General features: G+C 32.6%; 1 protein-coding gene across 1 annotated transcript in view; it reads left to right on the forward strand.

Moving 5' to 3' along the window:
- LOC109046393 (R3H domain-containing protein 2-like) overlaps positions 1-15,580 on the forward strand; it is a 37,898-nt gene extending 22,318 nt beyond the window's left edge. Inside the window, 11 exon segments of the mRNA XM_042756196.1 lie at positions 452-627; positions 3,969-4,211; positions 4,303-4,420; positions 7,655-7,817; positions 7,919-8,047; positions 8,151-8,254; positions 10,485-10,633; positions 10,715-10,862; positions 11,496-11,620; positions 11,788-11,872; positions 14,233-15,580. Coding sequence (XP_042612130.1) covers positions 452-627; positions 3,969-4,211; positions 4,303-4,420; positions 7,655-7,817; positions 7,919-8,047; positions 8,151-8,254; positions 10,485-10,633; positions 10,715-10,862; positions 11,496-11,620; positions 11,788-11,872; positions 14,233-14,576 — 1,784 coding nt within the window. The 3' untranslated portion in view covers positions 14,577-15,580.
- Positions 15,581-22,093: the final 6,513 nt, after the last annotated feature.

The raw sequence follows: 22,093 nt of genomic DNA on the forward strand, positions 1-22,093 counted from the left end.
CTTCAGGTTCAGACTCTTCTAGTAGCGTAGGTTCCTCTTCCGGGGTCGTCACTCTCCTGTCGGATTCTACTGTTAGTCCCTTCTCGCTCAGCTGCCGCTCCCCACCCCTGTTCTGCCCCAGCCCGGTCGGGGCTTCACCGTGGCCCCTGCGGCCCCTCTACCGGCCCCGGCGTCTCAGAGCGTGACTACTAACGCTAACATTAATACTAACGCTAGCTTCTACATCGTTCCTCTGGACAGCAGCGCCATCCCGCCGGGCAGCGTGCTGATCAATCCACAGACAGGTTGGTACCATCTGACACCAACTCTTACCTCAAAGGATGGAGGTTACGCGGAGTCATTTTTTATTTGCAAAACTAACTTTTCATACTAACTATTGTTGCGCCAAATGAAATCGAGTTCAATGCTGATTTGGTTTTCTGACTGTTTGTTTGGTTTTTGTCTTCTACAGGTCAGCCTTTTGTTAACCCCGATGGCAGTCCAGTGATCTACAACCCCACTATGACATCACAGCAGGGGCGGGGCCAGCAGCCCATGACTCTACATCCTCCCCCGCCCCCCCCTCCTCCGCCTCTGCCTCTGCCTCCTCCCCCTCAACCTCAGCCAGCCAATCACCTTCTAGCACAGGTCAGGAAAAACTATTGTTTTGTCAAAAATGTTTCGTTTTTCTTGTTATTTTTTGAGTTTTTATATTTAAATAATTATTTTTGTTATTTTAGTTTACCTTTTTTTGTAATTAATTTTTACAAAATGTTTTAACTTACTCTCATTTTATTTCTTTAATATTTTTACATTTAAATAATTTAGTTTCATTTTTAGTGTAATTTAAATCAAATACATTTTAATTAATGTGTTTTCAAGTATTTTATATTAAATAAAAATCAAATAATTAAAATGTATAAAATATTTAGTTGAATTTATCTATATATATATATAATATATATATATATATATATATATATATATGATATATATATATATATATATATTATATATATATATATATATAGGTTTATTATTTATATTTATTAGTTTTATTAGGTTAGTAATTAAGCTGAATGTATCTTATTAATTATTTGTAATAATGTTTTTATCTCATTTTATTTTATTTTTCAATTTTTATATTAAATAATTTTTATTTTATTTTGTTTTTTATATTTAAATAATTATAGTATGTAGTATTTTATTCTATATCGGTATCTTTGTTTATATCTATATATTTTTATCGTGAATTTATTCAGTTTACTTAGTGTTTATATATTTCTTATTTTTATTTTCAAAGTATTAGTTTTTTTTTATTTAGTTTAGTTTTTCTTATTTTCGATTGAATTTAATTTGTCCGATTTTTACAAATAATATATATATATTATTTATTTATTTATTTATTTATTTTTTACATTAATTTACAATTTAGTTGACCTTTTCTTTTTTGATTCATGATATTTAATTTTTATAATTTAATGATCTTTGAATATCTACAGTCAAAGCAATATATCATATCGGTTATTGGCTATAACAATTTACCTGATGGTTGTCAGTATCTTTAGTTTTCTATAGTTTTGATTAGTTATTATTAAAAATAAAAAAAAACACAAAAAAAATGTGATTCATTATTCTCATTTATCCTTTGCTGTTTATACTGTATACATTTAAAGTGTTGGTCATCATATTGATTATCTGTCATAACACAAAAATATATGTTGTTTTGGTAATACATCAGTACTTTAAGTTTTGTTTAGTTTTTCCCCCTGCATGTTTTTTTATGGCGCTAGTGGAATAGTTGGTGTATCTTCAGTGGTTAATGTGTGTTTCTCTGCCGTCTCTTTTTTTTTTTTTTTGTGTGTTTTGTGTGTTTTTTCTGTGTGTGTTTTGTTTGTCTTTTTGAGTGTTTTTGTTATCTTGTGTGGTTTGGTGTGGTCTCTTGTCCTCCTCTCCTGCCTGCTGCTTTCACTCAACAGTACACTGTGGTACTTCTCTCCTCCTTCACTATCACTCCATCATAACGCCTGTCCTCCTGTAAACGTCTCTTCTCTTTTTCTCCCTCGATTTATTAAAGCGGCCATATCATGGAAAGCATGCAGAGAATTTTTCTTTTTTTTTTTTCTTTTGAGTTAAGTTTATTATATGTTAATTGCATAATATTATATTCTTTTAATTTTTTAATATTTTATTTGTATTTTTATTTTTTTTTTTTTTTTTTTTTTTTTTTTAGATTTTAGAATATTCGCAACTATTAAACTTTAAAAAAAAGTTTTTATTTTTATTTGTTTCATTTATAATTTTATTTATTTATATATTTTGTTAGATTTTTTGTTCTTTTCAAATATATATATATATATATATAATATATATATATATATTATATATATATATCTATATATATATATATCTATATATAATAATATATATATATCTAATATATATATATACGACTATAGCCAAAATATATATTATATAATATATAATATATATTTGTAGCCAAAATTATTTTATAATATATTTTTTGTAGATATTTTTAGGTTTTTTATACTTTCAGTATATGATACAAATAAATATTATTACAAAAGTGTACAATATGGCCTCTTTAATATTTAGGTTTTGTTTTCGTCTGTTTGTTTTTCTGTTCTCATTTTCCTTTGCCTTGCCCCTTATTCTTCTCCTTAGTAATTTTAAAAAATTTTATTTTCCATATTCTGTTGCCATCCAGTTTGTGTTCTCAGTGTGTCGCAGGAAACCAAAGAAAGTGCAGTTTATTTCTGTCAGTTTTATTGATTCATCTCTCCAAAGTTTCCAAGCGAGCCCCATGGGAGTTGGTTATACCCGGTGGAGGGGCTCATAACTGAATTGGGTCATTCTGTCATATTTCTTACTGTGTGACCCGTTTCTACCAAATATAACACCCTCAGTAACAAATTCAGACCACATTAATAATTAATGGCACCAGATGTTGTCAGTTTTTTTATAAAACGTGTGGCGGTTGTGGCAAGGCAGGGTCTCTGGTCCTGGTGACTTTGATCTCTGCTGGTTTTTAAAGCTTAAAGTCCTCGAAGTGACGCCCTGGTTTAGTTTTTGATCCACTTCCACTTCAAAAATATCTCCTTTTGTTGCATAATCAAATGAAGACGGACTCTTGGGCTTCAAATGAGAGAGATTGATTGATTGATTGTAGAATGACCCAATTCTACTTTAACCTTAGTTTATTAATTATTGAAGTTATATTTGGGAAAAAAAGGCATTGAGTAAATAATTTTGTGTTAAAGTAGGATTACAATCACATTTACATTGTGTAAATATTATTAAATATATTTTTCTGACAATTTGAACAAATAATATTGATTATAAATGAAATAGCTCCATTTTATATATACTTTTATGTAGTTTTTTTGCACATATACACATACAATTATTTAATACATATATATCTATATATATATATATAATATATATATATATATATCATATATATATATATATATATATGTATATATATAATATACTTTATGTGTATATATATATATATATTACATATATTTATTATGTGTGTATATGGATCCATTTATAATTTGTTGCATATATATATATCTATATATTTATATTTATTATGTATGTATATATGTGTGTGTATTCATAAATTAATATTAATTTTAAAAAAAAAATAAACCACATGTAAAATAATGTAGATTATAAAAATATTTAGTAGTTTTTTCAGTCAAATATTTTGTATACATATTAATAATAAAATGAAATATATACATATATTTTGCAGATTTATAAAAGAAAATGTTGTAAAACCATATTTACCACAAAGTATTTTTTTTTGTTGTTGTTGTTAAGAATAACCATTTTGAATTTCACAAAGTATTATGATTTTTTTTTAATCCTAAGTTAGTAGTTAGCTTGAGGCTTGACTTCATTCTTTTAAACTGACCTGAGCTGTTGTCTTTGTGTGTGTATTTGTGTTTAAACAGCAACAGGACGGTTTAAGTGCCCAGTTCAGTCAGATGAATCTCGTCCGGCAGCCTTCGGGTGACGCTCCGGACCCCCACACGGGCCTCTACCCACAATCCCTGGTTCTCCAGAACCCTCCGCCCACCGGCTACATGCTTCCATCGACGGGACAGCCCATGAGCAGCCACACCTACCCCCATCCCCCAGCCGTCAATCAAGCGCTCCTGCAGCCGCACGGATACATCCAGCAGCCCATGCAGCAGGTACAGACACACACAGGTGTACGTCACCGCTTCATGTGACCGCAGACGCGAGGGTTCAGGATAACACATGCGTGTGTGTGTGTTTCTGCAGGTGTCGGCGTGTTACTGCGCTCCGGGACAGTATTCGCACTCCAGCCAACACTACAGAGCGGTGACGCCGGTACACTACAGCGCCCCCCAGAGTCAGACACTGCCACCGCAGCACACAGGTACATACACGCGCACTTCCTGTCTGAGTGGGCACTTCCTGCAGGGTTTGTGATTGGAGCGCTGGGAGACGGGGCCGTGTCACTGTATGAGATTCGTAGTCATTCTCACAGTGAACCGGTCTCTTTTCCCAGCCCTCACTCCTCAACTCTCACCTCTGACCTCTCACCTCTGACCTCTGACCTCCACTGTTCTGCTGGCAGACTTTAATTACCGGACATCGTAAAGATATTCATAAAGCACAGTTCAAATCAGTCAGGTTGAGCCAGAGGAAAAAATTAATAAAAATCCAGCAATTATTCATTGCCAAAAGGCTATATTCATGATAAACAAACAATTAACAAACAAAACAAACAGATAAATATTCATGGCCATATCACCAAAGGCTATATTCATAACTAACAGTAATTATATAAATATATAAACAAACAAATACGTATTAATTCCTTTGTTACCAAAAGCTGTGTTTGTGAAAACCAGTTAGTATATATAAAACAAACAAACAAAAAATAAATATAAATTGCCAGATTACCAAAGGCTTTATTCATGATTAACAATTATATAAATAAATAAATGCTGAACAAATAAATATTAATAATATTATTATATAATATTCATGACAAACAGTAAGTGAACAAACTAACAAACAAACAAATAAATACATATTCATTGCTATTTCACCACAGGCTGTATTCGTGACAAACAAACAATAAAATAAATAAATAAATAATTATTGCCATGTCAGCAATGGCAATATTCATAAACAATAAATATAAAAGTAAATAAATAAATATTTATTGTGCCATGTCAGCAATGGCTATTCATAAACAAAAAAAAAAACAATTATTGCCAATATTCATAAACAATAAATATAAAAGTAAATAAATAAATATTTATTTATTCTTTTATTTTTGGACAAAGTGTTTTATTAATGATAAAAAAGTATATATATTAATTGTTTTTTGTCAATGTTTTTATATTAGTGTGTATTATAAAATATTCATTGCTGTTTCAACGAGGCAGTGCAGTAGCACAAAAATTAAACGTTAAATGTTGGAAAAAAAAATTATTGAATGCCAATTTTATCTGTGTTTCTACAAAGTTTTCTCAACAAAGGCTTATATTCATGATAAAACATTAATTTATTAATTTTTTATTGTTTTTTTATTTTTAAAGGATTTATTTTATTGTTGTTTGGTTGACTCTAGCATCATTCTACAACATTATTTATAAATGTACCGCATAGCAAACACTCCACGGCAGCCATGCTTATCAGTAAGTGCTGCGTGGGCAACATCACTCATATTTCCTTCTGTAGATGCAAAAACTGTGGCTAATAATTTAGCTGATTGTCATTAAACTAGTTTTTATTACGATAGAAACATGCTAACGAGAGCATCAAAATGAAATCAGGCTAACTGAAAGAACAAAATGAAAGAAATAGAGAGAGGATGCAGAGTTGCTGTGTGTGTGTGTGTGTGTGTGTGTGTGTGTGTGTGTGTGTGTGTGTGTGTGTGTGTGTGTGTGTGTGTGAGAAGAGGTAAAAAATTCAGACCTGGTCCAAAGTGACATTGAAAGTCCCCATTTCACAGGTACTCGAGTGTGTGTGAGAGTGTGAGTATATGTGTGTGTGTGTGTGTGTGTGTGAGAGTGTGAGTATATGTGTGTGTGTGTGTGTTTTGGGGGGAGTGCTTGTATGGTCTAAATTGACAGGCTTTTATTCTCTTCACTTTGGCCTTGCAAGGGCAGGTAAAAATAGCTGTGTACTCTCACACATGCGCACTCACACACACACACACACACACACACACACACACACACACACTGGTGAGAGGAAGCCGTCCACTCATCTGTACTGGATCTGATGAGAGCAGAAGTCGAGTGAAGAATCAGTAGAGTTTCGATGATCTGCCACCAAATAGATCACACTAAATCCCTGCTAGCCTTCTGTGACAAAAAATAATATTATAGATAATAAAAAAAGTTATATTTAATAACATTTATTAAATCTATTGTATGAATACAATATATATAGCAGTACTAACTATATAGTATTCATTAAATATATGAAATAAATGTTATAAATTTTAAAATAGTAAATAATGCCATTCTATTTAATATAAATATATAAATAAAATAAGATTTATAAATACAATTAATTTTATAGGTTATAGAATTAGATATATTATTATTATTATTATACAGATTATTATAAACCACTGTATTGTATTATACATTTTGTTTATGTATTCAATGTAATATTTAGTAAACATTATTAAATACTAAGAAAATATGACACCATTAATACCAAATAATATACTTTGTATAATTATTATGTATAAACCCGTATTACAGTATAGAATTTATTTGTAAATGTTACATATTAAACATCTTATTAAATGGTTATTGCGTTTAATATTTGATAAATATGTATTAAATAATTAAATGCATTTAGTATTATGAGATATTTATTTTTCATTTATTAAATGTAATATTTATTAAACATTATTAAATACTAAGCTATTATAACACTAAGAAATTATGAAATAATTAATACCAATTAATATACTTATTTACGTATAAACCCATAAATATATAACATATTAAACATTTTATATTAAATGATTATTGCATTTAATATTTAATAAACATTAAATCATTCAATGTTAAGTACTACAATAATACAATATTCATTCATTCACTATTCAAGCCAATCATTAAAAACCTATTTATTAAATATTTCTAATTCATGCATTAAAAATGGCCAAAATATTATCATTATAAACCTTATCAGTCTGGCTCGTGAATAATAACATTCATCCAGTCATCGTCACTGATTTTCTCAGAACATGCAGGTAAATAACGGATTATTCTTATTATGGCCGCCATATTGCAGACCTTACAAACTGGTGTGTCTAATTTTCTCGCTGCTTATTGTGCCACAATCCTTAGTCAGCGACTGTTTTTCTTCAGAAGCACTGCCATTTCCTTGAAAACTGTGAACGGTCTGAGACTCCACACGCATGAACGTCCATCTGTTCCCGCTCTCATTCACACCGTCTTTTACCTCATTTCACATATTTTAGTCTTTTCGGAATTAAACTGCAATTTTAAAAGTGGTTTACAGCTTTAATGTTGCGTGTTGCACTTTGTTCTAGATGTTTAGCTTCCAGATGTCGTTGTTGGCCATTGGCTGTTGTGTATGCTAATACGTTGGCATCTTGATGTGTTTTCAGGTTTCCAGACGGTCATGCCCGCTCAACCCCCCAGCTACCAGGGCATGATGGGAGTTCATCAGACTCAGAACCAATCGCTGGTCGGCTCTCAGGCCGGAATGGCCAATCAGATTCAGAGCGTGATGGTGCAGTATCCCACAATGCCTCCGTATCAGGTATCAGAGTGCAGCGTTTCACGTGCTCTTGATGTTTTCTCGCTGGTTTTTTGTTTTTGTGATTGTGATGCGTGTGTGTTTGTGTGTTTTTTGTGTGTCTGTGTTGTAGGGGCGTTCCTCAGGCAGCCTATCAGCAACAGATCGTGCTGCAGGGACAGACCAATCAGACGCCAGCGCCCTCCACCGGCATGCAGGTGTATTACAGCATGATGCCGCCGACGCAACACTCTAGCATCAGGTAATGTATGCTGCGTCCAGTTGTCGACCAATCAGATTAAAGCATTGCTAAATGTGATTGGCTCTGTACTGTGTGTCATGTGAACTTCCTGTGATGCGTGCAGCTCGACCGTTGGTTTCCTCCCTCCGCCGGGTTCAGAGCAGATGCAGTTTCCCCGACCACCCTCCCCCTGCGGCTCTCAGCCAATCACAGGCCAGCAGTGCACAGGTATGGCGACCAATCACAAAACAGCTAGAACAAGATATAAGCCTGAGTGCATTTTTTTTACCTTTTTTGTTTTTTTAAAGCCTAGCTGTCCATATTTTTTTTCAAAACCAAAATGAAATAAATATATTATATAGTTAAATATGTAATTTATATATATATATTAATATATTATATATAAGTTATATTTATATAAAATATCTAATTTAAATGTTTAAATATTATCTATTAATTATATATTGTTATAATTTATATATATATATTTATGCATTTAATATTATTTAATAATTTGTTATTTATATATTATATTTGTTTTTTAATAAAATGTTTTTATATATATATATTATATAATTATTATATATATTGTTTATATTATTATAATATATATTGTATAATTGTAATCTTTTTGCTATATAGTTTTTAACACACATGTTTATTTTATTTTATTTTACCTACCATATTTTTGCAGATAATAAGTCACACTTGACTTGAAATCACTGTATAACTCACATTTAGAAAAAGATAATAAAACTGATAATAAAAAATACATGTATAATAATAAAAAAAGTTTTTATTCCAGAAAAAAGTATCTATAATTGAAAATTAAAATATAAATTTAAAATGAATTACTAAATATGAACTATTTAAAAATAGTAGTAATTTAATTATCTATAATTGAAAATTAAAATATAAATTTAAAATGAATTACTAAATATGATTTATTTTTAAAATATAAATTTAAAATGAATTACTAAATATGAACTATTTAAAAATATTTGTGAACTTTTTTTTTTAATTGGTGAAAACTGAAACTCGCGTCTAAAGGTTAATGAATATAGCTCTAACGGCAGGTATTTTTTAATTAGCTACTAAGTCTTTGCACATCTCTCGGTTAATAAGTTGAGCACATATAATGAGCTTTGAGCAGTTTATTTCTCATTTTCACAATGTTTTACTTAGCCGTTTAATTAAATGTTGTTTACAATTCTGGTTTCTGCTCGTGCCTTCAGCGTTTGTGAAGAGCTCATCACACTTTTGAGAAGCAGCGAGAACAATCGATGTTTATTTGAATAAACCTCAGTGTTAATGAACGCTCAGCTGGTGTGTGTGTGTGTGTGAGTGTGAGGTGATTATGTTGCTGAAGAAGAGGGTGTTTTTAATGAGGAAGAGGCGAGACCCACACACTCTTTGACCTTACACTGTTTAATAAAGCACTTTAATTGGTCGGTGTGTGTATTGTGTGTAGCAGTTCCTCATTTTTGTCTGTTATTGAATAATTCAGTAGCAAACCTTGTATTTCTAACACCAGGGATGATATATGTCTGCACGAGTGAAATTTCTCAACTCTAAAGGTTAATAAGAATAATACTGCGTTATGTGTGCATGAGATATAATAATATTAAGAATAAGACAGCAATTTAATGAGTCTGTTTGACTAATGATTACATTTAAATTAGTGTTAGAGAAATTTATCCATATATAAATTAATATTTACTATATATATAATATTGTATTGTTTTGTTATACAATTCATATTTTAATAATTAATATATTTTACACACATACATGTGTGTGTGTGTTGTGTATATATATATATATATATATATATATATATATACATATACACACACACACACTGTGTGTACGTATGTGCACACACTTGTAAATTGTTTTGAAACATTTTTCATTTATCTTCAATTTTAAAATCATTACTGTTTGTTACACAATTTAGTTTTTAATGTTAAAGCCATTTCTATTTTATTTACTTCATTTTATTGTTTCTTACTATTTATTATCAAATTATTTATATTAAATAATAAATGTAAATAATATTATTAATAAAAATAATACATTAATAAAAGTAACAATACATTTATTGTATTTCATCACAGTTCGGAATTTAATATTAAAAATATAGTATTAAATGTCTGTATATGTAGCTAAAAAATTTAGTTAATTTGTTTTTACCGTTTTTTTCTGTTTGATAGAATGCATTTTGCTGCATAACAATTCATAATTTAAAATTACAAGTCATATTCTTTTAATTTAATATATTTATGCATGTCTTATTTTTTTTAGTAAACATTTTTATTTTACACATTATTTTATTTTACTGCAATTCGTAAATTTGTAATATTATTCATATTTTTATGCATATCTTACATCTCATATTTTTGTAATACACTGTATATTTGAATGTACTGAAATCTGTAGTATGTATTGTGATTTTCAGCTGTGCCTCCGCCGCCCCCTACTGGTGGCGTAATGATGATGCAGTTGAGTGTTCCTCCCGGCCAGCAGCCAAGAGCCCCGTCCCCACTACACTGGAAACCCAACCGCTACTACAAACCCAGCGACCTGCTGCCGCAGGACCCCACACAGGTACAATCACCTGCGTCACGTCCCATGTGACCTCATTCTCACATGACACAATATTCGTAACCCCTCTCTCTCGCTTTCTAGAATAATCCACAGCAGCTGCTAAGCCCCTCCCCCTCTCCAGCTCAATCGCCAGCTCCCGCCCATCTAGCCAATATGAAGGGGCCTCGTCCTGGCCACGCCCCTTTTCCTATCATGCCTCAGTTGTCCCGCCCGTACGCTCCAGGCCAAGGTGGGTCGATCAGAGTGCGCCTCTTTTGTTCCTCGTGTTGGCTCCATCCCATTGCGTTTCTTTCGTAATTTTTGGCATATTTCTGATGCTTTTGTTGTAATTATTTACATCTTGTATATTTTTGGTATTTCTGGTTTTTTTTAGGTTTTTGTTATATTTAAGGTACTTTTAATATTTTGGTACATTTTGCATATTTTTGGTATATTTCTGGTATTTTTATGATGTTTTGGTACATCCTGCATTTTTTGGAATATATTTGTTATAATTTTGGTATAACTTTTTGGGATATATTTGGTTTGTTTTTGTTTGTTTGTTTTTTTGTTATTTTTTGTATAAAATGACATCCTGTATTTTTTGTTATATATTTGATATGTTATTTAATATACATTTTTGGTATATATTTTGGTATGTTTCTGCTGTATTTTGATTTTTATTTAATATACATTTTTGATATATATATATATATATATATAATATAAAATATCATTTATATATATAATATATATATATATATATATATATATAAAATATAAAATAATATATATATATATATATATGTTTGTTTTTTGTATGTATGTATATGTTGTATATTTTTGGTATATTTTAATAACATTGGTGTTTGTGTGTCCACAGGTGATGGCAGGTATCCTCCTCTGATTGGGCAGCCCCTCCAGTATAACCCCCCCATCAGACCCCCACTAATGCACGGCTCTCATGTGGTCAACCACCACCATCATCATCATCTTCACCACCACCAGGTTGAACACACACACACACACACACAGTTTTCACACTCAAGATCAGGTGATCTAACGACATTACTGCACATCTAGCATCATCTTCATCGCCATTGTCATGTTAAACACGGGACTTTCTCGTTCTTCATGCACATTGGCTTACGTTCAGCTCTGTTGTCGTGTCTCAGGGTCCTGTGGCTGTCCGGCACGGCATGCGCAGTCGAAGACCCGCAAAGAAATCATTGTCTACTGACATGAGTGCAGGAGAAATGGGTATGAAAATCTGAACTATGAACATACAGTTAGATAAAGATTGAGTTTGACGCCTAAAAGACCAAGTTTACAACTCATTTAAAATATTAACTAATGTGTTTTCACTTTGAGGACATTCCTAAAATGATTTTATCAGAAACATAAACGCATTGGGAGATATATTGAATATAACACATGCCAAAAAATGTTGTGGGATTTTTGCCTCGTAGTTTAAAAATCAGTATGAGAGTGTTATGAAAGATGTTTTAAAGGTGACATATCATGAAAATCTGACTTTTCCAGGTTTTAAGTGCTATAATCAGGTCCCCGGTGCATCTACCAACCAAGGGAAAGCTTAAAAGATTAACCCAGTAACTTTGTTTTGGTAAGCCTTCTTCTGCAAGCGTCTGAGAAAACGAGCGCGTCTGATTTCGCTCCCTTGGTGACGTGGAAAAGGGACCACATTATAATATTACCACCCCTTAATCTGTAAGTTTACACCCAGGGTGCCTCATTTTGATTTCACAAGAGACAACAGTGTACCAGTTCCAATGCCATGGTGAAAGTTTGAGCAAAACATACTAACTGTTCTGTCTTTGGCTGCACAGACGAGCACAGAACATACCAGTTCCAATGCCATGGTGAAAGTTTGAGCAAAACATACTAACTGTTCTGTCTTTGGCTGCACAATTGATTTATTTACTGTATAAAGTTATGTGCCTTTCTGCTGACACACAGATCTAAAACAAACGAGGATTTATTCCCAGCAGTTTACCTTTACGGACATAACCAACTGTTTTTGTAACTTTGTTAATCGTAAACTTTGTGTGTGATCTGAGAACTTAGTTTAGTACTCACATGCTGTGACAGCATGTTTTCTGTCCATGTGCTTCAGAGCGGGTGTACACTCCTGGCTCACAATATATATGTATTTTAAGTTTATATTGTTTTGGTTTAATGATTTTGGTTCGATAAACATGATAATCAGAACCAAAACAGATGTTTTTAGCAGGTCTGAGCTGTAATGACGCAGCTCTATTCTGGAAAAGGAGGCAGGAAGCAGCAGCTCATTTGCATTTAAAGCGAAAGGAACAAAAAAGCTGTGATTTTGTTTGTCTGCTTCCACTCAAAACAGGCATTTTCAAAATGATATAATAAATGATAATGATTAGGTATTTTGAGCTGAAACTTTACAGACACATTCTGGGGACACCAGCTAGACTTATATTACATAATGTAAAAAGGGGCATGATATGTCTCCTTTAAGAGCATCTTTTATGCAAGCATGTAAAAATGCATGTGCTGTGTATTGTTATATTGCCTTTACATAACTGAAATATATTTCAATATAGTGTAAATGTATGGAAAGTATTATGGGGAAAAAAAAAATATAGTGTAAATGTATGGAAAGTATTATGGGGAAAAAAAAACAAAGTTTTCTGTAAATCCATAAACTAATTTTGATTTTATATATGTATATATATATGTGTGTGTTGGAAGAGTGACACGATGTAGGTGGGCGTAGATTTGTATACGGAAAGGATAGTAGTCAGTGGTGTACACGATCGCGTGTGTATGTGTTGAAAATATTTAGGATATTGTTTCTGAAGTTTGGCTTTGTAAAGTCCCCCATACAATTTTTTTTTCCTGCTCACTATTCCCAAAGTTCCTTGATGTCCTGGTCTGTGTTGGCTTGAGGGGGCATGTAAACAGCTGGTTTTTAAATTGAATATGAATTGTTGAATATGAATAATTTAAATTGAATTAAGTTTTCTGTTACTCTAATGGTATATTATGCATTTTAAGTAAGTATATGCTTTTTAATTTGGTTTTGTGTTGTTGTATTTGTATATTTTGAATTTTATGTAAGTATATGCATTTAAAATGGAATAACCCTTGTTTCTCGTAATGAATAAAGATCTAAGTTTGTTTGTCCCGTGACTGAAAAAAAAATGGGAGAGGGGAGGTCGGAGGGGGACGATGAATATGACGAGGAATTTATGTCTTTACTTTGTTTTGTTTGTTGATAGCTCATCCTATGAGCGCGGTGTCTGTAAAACAAAGCGCCTAGTGAATAAATCAAAGTCCGAAAATATTGAGTATGAACTCAGGAATGTGTGTCATATCGTAGACAGTTTTACACACAAATCCAAATAGAATTACAAGTTCTATGTTAACAATGTATATGCAATATATCGCAACACGGCCGCCATGTGCTCTGCTCCATCTTGAAATACAGAAATATTGAGATAACTAAATGTTGTCATAAGTAGATGGAAATATATTTAAAATGTTTATAGTTAATCGAAATAAGTGCACGCATCTCTATGACTTCTGTTAAACATGATGAGTTTTTGACTCGGATGTTTTTGTGTGTGCAGACACCGGGCGTGTTTTGGAGGTGACGGATCTTCCGGCTGGCATCAGTCGAGTGGAAGCGGACTCTATACTGGCAGAACTGAGCAAAGTTGGCGCGCTCATAAAATGGCTGCCCAAACCTCCGTCCCCCGGCCAATCAGAGGGAGCGGACGTTACGAACTCTGACCCTCCCAAACTGCCCCCTCATGACCTGGCGTCCACGTACACCATCCTGGCCTTGTTCCCGTCGAAATACATGGCGCAGCACGCGCTTCAGAAACTCAGCTGCTCCATCACCAAATTCAAACTGAGAACTAGCAAGGAACATAACGAACAGCACACGCTCGCCAGATCCAGCTCTCAGTGAGGCCACGCCCCTTCCCCTCTCTCCACCAATCACCACCATTGCCTCAGGCTCACTTCCTGCCATTTCAGTCACACCTTCCTGGTTTTGTTTGTTTTGTTTGTTTGTTTTTGCACCACTATGGCTTGATCAAAACGGGTTTCTTTCAAATGGGGTTTTCACGCTAGTTTGTTTTAAAAAAAATTAATTCTAATGTTGTAGTTGAATTGTTCTTTCACGGTTTCAGACAAGTTATCTAGCTTTATTTACACAAAACCAAAACGAATTCAAATGAATTGTGTTTGGCTTGTTTTTCTGTTCATCTTGAATAGATCAGGATCGCAAAACTGAAACCGGAGCATGTTGTTTGGGTTTTTTACCGCAAATGTCACATCATACGTAACAAAGCGCTCTCTTTTTTTTTCTTAAACAAATGGAAATAAACAACCAAACATGCTACAACTGACCCATGAACATGAAGACGGGACACAAGGGAACACTTTTCGACCTGTGCCTTTGAGCAGGGACGCACTGTTTACGCCGAACAACGATAAAGCCAGAAAAACAACGTCCAAAAATGTGTAATTTATACTGTAGACGAATCCAAATAAGCAAGTCTGTTTTTTTTTGTTTTGTTTTTTCGTCCGAGTGTCGTCTTGGTTTTTGGCTTTCCAGTATGTGGACTGAGTGTTTTTGAATTTTTAACTTAATTTAAACGTTGATGAAAACGGCGCAGCGGCCAAACGGAAGGTTTTATCGCTTTCTTTCTCATTTCCTGTCTTTGGGACGATGGACAACAGTCCATTTATGGGTTTTTAGAATTCTTATCTCATTAAAAGTCACTGGAATAAAAGTTTGCACTCTCTCTCACGTCTTTTCCCCCTTTTTTTCTCTCTCTTGCGTTTTTTTCCCCCCGTTATTTTATTTTCATTGCAAGATGTGTGGACTATGAAAGGCTGTAAAATGTTTGCTGGTGCAAGTTGTTTTTATCTCAGTTTGAAACCAATAAATGTTTACACATAACGGTTTTTCACATCTTTAGCATTCTTATTGACTACAAACATAAAAAAAATACATATTTCAAATATATATTTGATAATTTTACATAAAATATATATATACAAAAACTTTTTAATTAGAAAAATGTTATAATTCTGTGTATATTTAGATTTAAAAAATTTTTATAAATATATTTATTTTTGTTTCGTTTTAAATAACTTAAGAATGTGTATATATACATTTTTCCTAATTGTGACAATTCATGTCATTAGCAGCTTGTATTTTACTCCCAATTTGTTTAGAAAGTTTAAAAAATTATATTTAAAATTAATTTTATATTTTAATTCCATGCATCTTTTAAATTTAAAATGAAAAATATTATGTATTATTTTTAATACATTATAACTACACTTTTTTTTAAAATAACTTTTTTTTTTATTATTCCTGCAGTCTAATTTTGTAAATGAAAATGTTAAATTAATGTTATTATTGTATTAAATTACTTTTATGCAACCATAAATCCCATGTCAAAACTGAACATTTTTGTTCTATTAAGTTTCCTCTTATATAAAACATCCAAATCCAAACATCAGGTGAAATATGAAAGGATGTGTTGGCCGTGTCTCAGCCGTAATAAATGGGAATAGTTGTAGTTATGATGTGTTGGAATTGTATCATCAGTTGTAATTTGGAATGGTTTTTTTTGAGTGTCTGGTGTATCTTGATGTCCAAAGGCCCACAGAAAATGTCTTCGTTTGATTAATTAATTTGTAATCGCTTCAGTGAGTGTGTGTGTGTGTGTGTGTGTGCATTTATTGATAGATTGCTATGATATGACATCTGCATTGGTGCAGTTCTTGTAATTGCAGTTTAAATAACGTTACTGGGACCAATACACAGTTCGGTTTCTCATCCAATACCAATACGTCTTCGCTGCGTTCACCTTCAGCCCTCATCACAGTGTGATAGTTGTTTTTTCTTCCAACAAATATGAAGCGATTAACACCCATGAAAACGTACTTTAGAAAACGATCATAATTAATTTTAATTTACTTTTTTAAAATTTAAAACATATTATTGTGTATTTTGGCATTACATTATGCAGCCATGCACAGAATGATTAAAGACACACATCATTTTCTGAAAGCACTAAAAGGGCACAGAGAGAGAAGAACATCATGTGGAGTTATTTTTGTTTTGTATTATTAAATATAATTTTGTATTAAGTAATAATGAATCATTAGTATATCATGATACATATATTAGAGTAAGAGGCGAGTAGAGTAAAGGGATTTGTGATTTTTTTTTTTTTTAAGTAACAGATTTATAGAAGTGGCAAATTGATAATTCATGTTGTTATTTTTAATAAATAGAATAAATATAGAACAGATTAAACATATTGCAGTAGACAATAGACAATTACATTAATACATGTTTTGTCTATATTCTTAATGAATATTAGCTGGTTAGTTAAATGATTTGAAATGAAATAAATTTTCAGGGGGTGACTTGATGTATAACCAACCGTATTATTGATTATAAAGGCTAAAAAGCTCAAAAAAAAAATAAAAAAAAAAAATATATATATATCATTGTAGATGGATATACAACATTTCTTCTTGTCAAATCCCACATTTTTCTTAATCACGGATAGAAAGGGATACAAACAAATCCCACATTTCTCTTAAATCATCCAGTTATCAGGGATAGGAAATAAACAGTAATAGAGATATTAATTCATAGAAAGAAAGTTAAATATGAATTAAGGAAAAAAACACAGGCTATATTATTAATTTACTTTTTTTGGGCTAAAATAGCTTTAATGGTGACCAGGACAAAATAAAGAAAACCAAGACAATAGTTTAAAACAATATTAAAAAATAAATAGAACAATACAAAAATAGGTTTATTGTTTAAAACAATATTAAAAAGCATAGAAAAATTGCAAAATAAAATAAAAAAAGTTTTACAAATAGGTGTAGGCCATAGATGCTTAAATGCTACTTATTTGCTAAATGAAGCAATAAAGCATAAACATATAAAGTAAAAACATATGAATAATAAGAAACTGAATCAATATAATCTCGTTCTTGTGTGGATTTTCTGAATGTTGTCAAAGCTCCTGATCTCCTGACCCTCGTTCCCAGATTCATGAATCCATGAATCAACAAAGACAGCTCTTTTCTGAACTCCGTGTAGACCTGCTCAGACCGGATTACACCAGAGGACCCACAGAGGTGTTTGTTCACACGCCTGTCTGATATCAAACAAAGAGAAATGCTTTCATTCAGACACACAGTGCAGCGGAAGAGTCTGACAGAATGTGTGCGGTTTAACGCTGCAGTGCATGCAGGTACACACACACACACACACACACACTTACTCACTCACTCACTCACTCACACTCACACACTCTTCTGTGTGATGCGGAAACTTTTTATCCAACAGGAATTTTAAGACACACATTGGACAGAAAACGCTGACGGGTGTGTTTGAAAGATGATAACCATTCAGACAACGTTACCACAGTGAGAACTACACAGGGATGATAAAAAAAAAGAAAAAATCTTTTAAAATTGAAATGCATATGGCATGTTTTTAGAAATGTCACCTAAAAACAAACATGATAGGCCTTCAATATTATATAAAACAGTATCTAGTGTTGTTAAAATATTATTAAATCATTAAAATATCTGATTATACAGTTATACTAAACATTATTCAGACACCAGATAGATAGATAGATAGATAGATAGATAGATAGATAGATAGATAGATAGATGACAGACAGAGCGATAGATAGATAGATAGTCAGATAGATAGATAGAGACACCAGATAGATAGATAGATAGATAGATAGATTTTTTTTGTTTTGTTGTTGTACTAGTGGGTGCAGGACACTATAGCCTAGTTCATTTTTTTTTAGTGAGGATAGTAAAATAAAGTAAACTGACATATTATAACTAAAAAGTCTTCATACAGTTTTCTTCATTCTTTAATTGCAGATGTGACCTAGCGTTTACAATTACTAAGCCTTGCTTGGTAATTGGTGGAGCTAAATTGCTATTGTCTGAATTTACTTATATTTAACAGCTGACAGCTATTCAGCTGAATTCATTAAATACCTTTCTATCAGTTATCTGACATTATCGAGATGAATTAGTTCTGACACAGTTTAAGTTTTTGTCATATTTTATTACCATTTTCTAAACTATGGCAAATAAACTGTGAGAAATGTTGAAGGTGTCTGAATACATTTTGGTTTGACTGTATATTTATAAAGTGTGTGTGTGTAATTTAATGTTATTTGATAATATTTTTCAGTTTAACCCGAGAAGACCTGATCAGTTTTTTTAAAAATGATTTTAATATTTATGATTTTTTTTTTTTTAAATAAAAGGAAATATAAATAGATTATTATTAATAATAATAATAATAAATGACCATGCAAAACTACTTTTTCCTTTTTGAGACTTTAATTCTCCCCTTTTTGCTATCTCTGGACCAACAAAAATATCATTATTAAATTTACTTTTAATTCAGAAATTAATTTTCTTCCGAAACACGTAGGCCACATCAAAGAAGGCGCGTATTTAAGTTTTAAATAATAGATCAGAACCTAAAAAATAAAAAACGGTGTCATTCAACCTTAAACGAAATAGATACACCATACACCTGTAGTGCCGAGAACAAGCAGGTTACAGTAGACTAGAGAGTCGTGACACAGCACACGATACTGTAACTCCTCAAAGAAGCACCAGAGGGCGCCATTGCACTGAGGCGGAATGCCGCTGTGTACTGCATACTGCACACTAAGAGCTGCCTACTACAGTGTGAGAAACTGTGAGAGCTTCGCGCGGTTTTTACTGTCATGACCGCATGACGGTGCATATTTCATCAAATACAGATATGCTGTGTTTTAATCTATTTTGTGTAAAATAATATTAATATCGTAACCTTTGACCGCACAATCGCATAAGTCACGAAGGAAATCGACTAGGCTACTGTTTCCATTTATTCGTTGCATCAATGGATCGTATGAGGTTTGTTCTGCTGTTTTGATTACTGCAATCATTTTTGGAAGCTTTTTGGTCATTTTTATCGTAGAAATATGCTACTGTTATCTTTCTCAAACACATTTAACCATTTGTTTAGTTTTTATTGTGCTGTCGTCTGTGTTTGGCTCATTTCCATGCAATTAAGACAGTAGTTGTTGGATACAAACGACCTCATCACTCAAAACTAATAAGATTTTTTATAATACCTCATTAATAAATGTCAGCAGTTTTGTGATTTAAAATCATCTTTGTATATTCGAAATATGCACTTTCTAATTTGCACTAAATTACGCTGATTCATTAGCATCGTAAATTAATAATACTAGTGTTTATATGAATGCTAAGTGTTTAAACCTCAGTTCCCTGGATTTCTGTCATGTAATTGATGCCAGATGGAGAATTTGTCAGGACAAAATATGGGGCAGCGGCTCCCTGCCAGTGGAGAGTCAATGTGTGTCCCGCATAAATTAGCCCACAAGCATGTCTTGCCATTATAGCAGGTGTCAGGCAAGATGTTTGCATGGGACCAGATCAGAAAAGCAATGTTTAGGGCTCAGAATAATCGGTTTGGCCCAGGACGGTGTGCACAGACTTTATTTTTCAGGGTTGAAGTGCTGTTGGTTTGGATTTGATGGATAATTATGTGGTGCCGGTGGCTGTGGGCCTGGAGGAAGAGGAGGGGACGAGGGTGTGATGACAGACCAGCTGTCCGTACTCGCTCCTGTCGGTCAGATAGAAGGGTTTCTACATGCCCAGACATGTTCACCTGATACTCGCTGTGGCCAGCGTAATTCACTTATCACTCTCAATGAGAATAGAGACAATTAAATAAAGAATTTTAACTGAAATTACATCACATACCCTTTTAATTACAATATGATTATATAGATATAGATATAGATAGATAGATAGATAGATAGATGGTCAGATAGATAGATAGAACGATAGATAAATAGATAGATAGATAGATAGATAGATAGATAGATAGATAGATGGTCAGATAGATGGATAGATAGATAATAGATATAGATAGATAGATAGATAGATAGATGGTCAGATAGATAGATGGTCAGATAGATAGATAGATAGATATAGATGATAGATAGATAGATAGATAGATAGATAGATAGATAGATGGATAGATAGATAGATAGACAGGCTCTAAAAGCTGCCAGGGCCGAGCATATCCACAAACTCAAAAACAATCCAAAACAATCCAAGGTTTTCATTTAGCACAGTGGCTAGATTAACAAATAACCAGACGCCACCCGATCTAAATATTCCCTCACAGTTAAATTGTAATGACTTTATGAATTTCTTCACTGATAAAATAGATAACATCAGAAAATACAAGGGCTGATTCTAAAAGCTGCCAGGGCTGATTGAACAAATGTAGATTCTACAGCATCTAATACTTCAGCTTCTTTAGTAGAGGAAGAGCTAAATAAACTTATCACTGCATCTAAACCAACAACATGTTTATTACATCCTGTAGGCCCACTAAAATTACTGAAAGAATTGTTACCCTGCAGTAGCAGAAGAACCGCTTCTCAATATTAACAACTCATCGTTATCTTAAGGTCACGTTATATTTAAGATGGTTTAGATCCTACCTGTCCGATCGCTACCACTTTGTTTATTTAAATGGGGAGACATCTCAGTTATCACCAGTAAAATATGGAGTGCCACAAGGATCTGTCCTAGGTCCTCTGCTATTTTCAATATACATGTTGCCCCTTGGTAATATTAATAGAAAATACGGGATTAGTTTCCACTGTTATGCTGATGATACTCAACTATATAGTTCAACGAGGCCAAATGAAACTTCTAAATGATCTAAGCTAACAGAGTGTGTCAAAAATATAAACAATTGGATAAACAATAATTTTCTCCTATGAAATTAAGATAAGACAGAGATATTACTTATTGGATCAAAAAAACTAGACAGATGTACTGTTACTTCCTCTACAGTCAAAAATCACAAAACTCTGGACTTTTGGTAGTACCTAAGATAGCAGAGTCCACTAAAGCTCCAGTCTGGATCCAGAACACCTGAGAAGAGATGATGCCAACCCTGAAACAACATACAGAACTACCAATTTTTGCTATAATTTTGATTGCATCACATAATAATTGCTGTTAATAGTGTTCATCATCTGTTTGATTGTATTTAATTGATTTTTCTGTACATTTCTGCCATATGTACATTAACTGAAATAGTCACCAAGGATGAGCTACTACTAAGTGTATTGTAGAAACTTAATTTTCTGTAAAGCTGCTTTGCAACGATTTGAATTGTGAAAAGTGCTATACAAATAAACTTGAATTGAATAGATAGAGAGATAGATAGTGAATCTGTCATTGTAATCAGTGTAGTGCTTTAGCTTGGTCAGATAATTACTTGTAGCTTGACCCTCTGTGACCCTGTTGACCTTTGACCCTGTTCCCACAGGGGTCACATGTCAACTGTCCACCTTACTCTGG

Source organism: Cyprinus carpio, unplaced genomic scaffold, assembly GCF_018340385.1.
Source record: "Cyprinus carpio isolate SPL01 unplaced genomic scaffold, ASM1834038v1 S000006810, whole genome shotgun sequence".
Lineage (NCBI taxonomy): Eukaryota > Metazoa > Chordata > Actinopteri > Cypriniformes > Cyprinidae > Cyprinus > Cyprinus carpio.